The sequence below is a fragment of the Neopsephotus bourkii genome, unplaced genomic scaffold (assembly GCF_033783945.1).
Source record: "Neopsephotus bourkii isolate Nb327-2 ecotype Australia unplaced genomic scaffold, CSIRO-AGI_Nbou_v1 NB_1663, whole genome shotgun sequence".
Taxonomy (NCBI): Eukaryota; Metazoa; Chordata; class Aves; order Psittaciformes; family Psittacidae; genus Neopsephotus; species Neopsephotus bourkii.
The window spans coordinates 1,761,701-1,766,972 of record NW_026902137.1 but is presented as its reverse complement, the minus strand read 5'-3'; the positions used below and the strand labels follow the sequence as shown (position 1 = coordinate 1,766,972).

Sequence of the window (5,272 nt, the reverse complement as noted above, 5' to 3'; positions counted from 1 at the left end):
GGGCATGGCCGTGTGCTGTTTGTGACAAATTAAACTTCACTGAGCGCCGCGTTACCAGCTCAGCCCTTCAGTCACCAGAGGACAAAGTGAAGCCACTGTTACAGCTCTCTGCAAAAAGAACAAGCTGAATTATACTGGGATATTTTAATGTATGTGTCCAGGGGACTGCGTGACAGATCTCAGCTGTTGCTCTTGCAGCTTGTACTGTTTAAACGTGAAGTTCATCGAAGGCTAAGGTAGAGGTCGTATTGCCACTTGGAAAGGCATCCTCTGGAGTGTTGAGCCTGTGGAGCTGTTTCACATGAGGCAAAGTATGACTCATGCTAATGAAAAGGGTAAAGAAGATTTTTTTAAAGAAATATATCGCAGTTAAATTAGTTCAGACAGCATGACATCAGAGAGTAATTAAATAGGTTTGTTGGAATTCCGTTTCCAATTCCTGAGTTTAGGTTTGTAAAAGATTTCTGAGCACCTGCAGGTCTCTGTGTGTGAAATATTTTCACTGGAAAGGATTCAAAACGTTAAAAAAACCTTTTAACAGAGAGGCAGCATTACGCCATTCTTCCTTCTTGGAAAAAAAAGCCCTTGGATTTAAACAGGACTCCTTCAAGTTTTCAGTCAGTTTTACAGAAGAAAACGAGGTGGTAAACTTTCTCTTTTCAAGAACAAGTTCTTTATAGCTGTTCACTGAAATCAGGGAAGACCGTGTCTGAATACATGAGCACTTCCACTATGGGACTGGATACAAGTATTGAACAACAAGATTTGAAATGTTTTCATCTCAAACGAAAACCATTTTTGCTGACTTTGGTTTTTAATTTTTTTCATGTTTTCTTCTGCCAAACTGGAGGAACCTTTTCTGATTTTTTCTTTAGTGGCATTCAGAGGAAGACCAGAGGATGAAAATCCTGCATTTTCTCACTTTACTGCTTTGGCATTTGACTTGGCTGTCTCTGGATCTAGTTCCTGGAGCGCTGAGTAATTCTGAAATAGGCCAGAGTAATCCAGGATCTAAACTAGGTTTTTTAAAAGCAGAAGGAAAAGAGAGGAATCCCTCAGCACGGGCAGGTTCACTGAGGACTGCAAGCCATGGATATAGTACTGGGACCTCAAAGGCTAGGACTAAAAGCAGTGCTGTTCAGGCTGGAGCTCTGCTGGCCAAGAATGATGAATCAAAGAAGGTTCTCTCAAGAGCACCAGCCATGGAGGGCAAGGCAGGACATCTCCCCAGCAGACCTGCTGGGGTAAGGACTGTGACTCCAAAGGTTCAAAATCTTAGCAGCAAGGTGGCTTTGAAAAAACCTGGCACAAGCAGTACTGACAGTGATGCTTTCAAAACCAAAAAGACTAAAGAGCCTGTAACACAGAGGGAAGCCAAGGAAACTTTCCGACATCCCCCTATAACGCCACATGAATACATGCTGTCTTTGTACAGGACTCTCTCAGATGCAGAAAGAAAAGGTGTTAACGGAAGTGTAAAACTGCAGGCTGGACTTGCCAATACAATAACCAGCTTTATTGACAAAGGACAAGGTAAGAAAGGGGTTCGTGTGTGTGTGTTTATACAGAGAGAGGAATATGAGTGTGTTTATACATGTGGAGAGTTTTAGAAAATAATCATCCTTCTTTGAAGTCAGATAGCTCTTTCTAATGGAAATCGTACAACTTTGCTGCAGGTTTTGTCCTCCTGCCTTATCTTGGAAAATGCGGTTAGAGGCAGAGCTCGATGGCTGTGTGGCAGCCAAACAAAACAGTTAGAAAATATTTTTTTTGTTGTTGAAAATCAATCCATCTTTGCATGCTTAGGTGTTTAAAAACCTTTTACATTTATGTCCTATTTACTCTGCATAACTAACTCCTGGAAGCTGCTAACATTAGATTTATTGTAAGTATGTCTAAAAACATGGGTCATACTAAGAACAGGACTACTCTGTGAAGAAAACCCACAAATTCCAGTATTGATGGGTCAGCCTGATTTATTCAAGGTAGAACTGTGAGGCACTACACAGGAGTCATTATAGCATAGGGTGGGTGTATCTGTACTAGCTTGAAGCTGGTGCCACCAGCCTTCTCTCCACCAAAGCCCACAGCCCAGCACAGACTAACAGGAGTTGTAACTTCTGGGACTCCACAATTGGGGTTCAACATTCAAACTTCTTTTCAAACTTGGACTAGTGTCTGCTTTCACACCAGAAATAACCAGGCTCCCAAAGAATTATGTTCACTTCACCACTGTGGTTGGGGAGCCCCATGTTGCTTCCAGTGATGTTAGTAAGAGTTTTGTCGTGTATTTAAGGAAGCAACACAGGCTATAGCTGATAAGGTGGATGGTGATGGAAACTCAGCCAGGAATGGATTTGTTTGCCATTCAATTATGAATAGCTTGTTTTCTGGGAAGGGATGATACACTGCTCACAGGTACTACATTCAGGTTCTTGGCTTGCCAGTGGAAGGCATTGTTAATGTGCTGTCACTGAAACGTTGGCTCAGCCATCTTCCTTGTTACTGCTCCAGACCTTGAGCAAGCAAATGTACCATCAGATTAAAGGGAGGTGTGTTTTTCTGCCCAGTTTGAAGGAGTTGTGAATCATGTGGAGTTAAGTTAATATAGCAGTTATCCTTGTGTCTGGCAGTTCCTAGGGGATTTTGGGTTTAAAGGACTAATTCACTATTGCATCGTCTAAGGGTAGATTTGCTCATGTTTGGAACCAGCATGAGGCCTAGGCACCATTGAAGCTCTGTTCTAGTAATTTAAGTGGGATGGTAGTGGTGAATAGGCCCAGTGAGTGCTCAGCCCTGGAAAAGGACTATTTATCAATTGGTCAGTTGCTACTTTGAAGCTAGAAAAGATGGTGAGAGAAATGAGATTTCTAGTAAAAAACCTCAGAAACTCATTTCCCTCTTGAGTCACTGAATTATTCTGGGTCCCTGAACAAAGCTGGTTCCTTAGACCAAAACTGCTCTTTCTGTTTGGTGGGCTAATAATGGAAACTTCTAGGCTTATGAGCAAGCTTTAGGAAAACCATTAAGAAATGAATAACTGATGCTGATCTATGCTTGATATGCATTTAAACATGTGTGTGCTTTGCTTTTTTTAGATGAGCGAGCGCCAACTGTAAGAAAACAAAAATACATTTTTGACATCAGTGCGTTAGAAAAAGATGGCTTGCTGGGAGCAGAGCTTCGAATATTGAGGAAAAAGCCCTCTGAAACATGGAAGCCTCATTCTCCTGGAAAAACTTCCCAAGTGAAATTATTCAGTTGCTCTACAAACAGACAAGCAGCAACCCTCCTGGACTCTCGGACTGTCAGTATCACAGATACACCAAAGTGGGAAGTGTTTGACATCTGGAAACTTTTCAGGAACTTTAAAAACTTGGTTAACTTGTGTTTTGAACTGGAAACTTTTGACAGGGGGAGAGCTGTTGATCTCAGGAGTGTGGGATTTAACAGAACAGGGAGACAGGTCAATGAAAAGGCTCTCTTCTTGGTATTTGGGAGGACAAAAAAAAGAGACTTATTTTTCAATGAAATCAAAGCTAGATCTGGCCAAGATGACAAAACTGTTTATGAGTACTTGTTCAATCAGAGGCGGAAGAGAAGAGCTCCTCTAGCAACACGCCAAGGGAAGAGGCCCACTAAGAATCTGAAGGCGAGGTGTAGCAGAAAAGCCCTCCATGTGAATTTTAAGGATATGGGCTGGGATGACTGGATAATAGCCCCGCTAGAGTATGAGGCATATCACTGCGAAGGGCTTTGTGAATTCCCCCTTCGATCCCATCTGGAGCCCACCAATCATGCAGTGATCCAAACATTAATGAACTCAATGGACCCAGAATCAACTCCCCCGACTTGCTGTGTCCCAACCAGGCTGAGTCCTATTAGCATTCTTTTCATTGACTCTGCAAACAACGTGGTCTACAAGCAGTATGAGGACATGGTGGTGGAGTCGTGTGGTTGTAGGTAGCAGAACAGTTGCTCACATGGATATGTCATGAAAGACAATATGACACGTTGAACATACACTCTCCTCAAGCAAGGTTAACTAGATTTCATACCTTCAGGGGAAGTATGTTTACAAGGATGTAGCAATAAATCCGGTGCTTCTATATGTCTCTCCACCATGGACATATTTCAGTAGCGTTTGGATGCTGGCATGTAGCTTGACATAAGGCTTGTGTTGGCAACATGAGACTGGCTCTAACTGAAGTCCATGATAGAGAAGATTATACCTCCACACCTCTAGACTGCCTGCTTTTAGTGTCAAGGCACTAAAAGCAGTACATATGGTATCAGTGAGCTGTGGATATGACCTGTTTGATTCCTTGAACAATGTTTTTGAGATTGAATTTATGTCTGAGTCCCACATGCTTTGTCCATTAAGAAATGTAAGAGAAGAGTCTTGATGTCTGCAATAAAAGGTTGTGTTCTGGTGTGCTCCCATCTTGGTGTAAATAGTTACACTGTAATATTATTTCTTTCTGATTAGCTCTTGAAACTACACATATATAAAAAAGGAGTTGTTAGATATGTTTAGTTTTAAGTTTTACATGGAGATAGGTGATGCCAGAGGTATTTGATTCCATGTGTATTTTCCTCCAAGCTATCTTAAGTATCCACCTTTCCATTGTTATGTTATATATGACTATGTATAAGGTCCAAGTTGTTCTCAAGTGCTCATAGTAAAAATGTTCCATTATGGCATAAGATGTAATAAATTATTGACACAGTGCTACATTGTATCTAGCTGTTCATAATTATAATGCTATTAAGAAATTGGTTTTAATGTTTTTGTACAATAAATACAGGTGAAAGGGACTTTTCAGCGCAGCAGGAGACCAGTGGTATGCAAAACATGTCCATGTATTTTGCTGCCACTGACAGAAAGAAACTGTGGAAACGTTGGAAGAAAGGTCTGAAAGTATGGCATGGTTGACCTGGTGGGGAATTATACTATCACTGGATATATCTGGGGCAAAAATGAGATATGCAGATGATTACAAATAGGCTCTGGTATCCTTTTATTCAACCCTCCTAGGGCTGTGTGTTTGCCTATCCCCTTTATCTATTCTACAGATGGATTATTAATTTATTAATTTTGGATTGCTCTGTGTATGGTTCCACCTACAAAATGAGGTTAAACTGTGGACAGGCCATAAAACCATCAGAAATTATTGATGTAGCTTCTCAATAGTATAAAATATAAATCTAAGGTTTCATATTGTTTCATCAGAGCTTAAACCATCAAGTAACACAAACTCCTGCCTGCAAA

The 5,272-nt window shown here is 41.0% G+C and overlaps 1 protein-coding gene across 1 annotated transcript; it reads left to right on the top strand.

Moving 5' to 3' along the window:
• Nucleotides 1-4,748, top strand: GDF5 (growth differentiation factor 5). Its single transcript, XM_061375413.1, has 2 exons — nt 1-1,533; nt 3,099-4,748. The coding sequence occupies exons 1-2, from the start codon at nt 900-902 to the stop codon at nt 3,965-3,967; spliced, it is 1,503 nt and encodes a 500-aa protein (XP_061231397.1). The 5' UTR covers nt 1-899; the 3' UTR covers nt 3,968-4,748.
• The last annotated feature ends 524 nt before the right edge of the window (nt 4,749-5,272 follow it).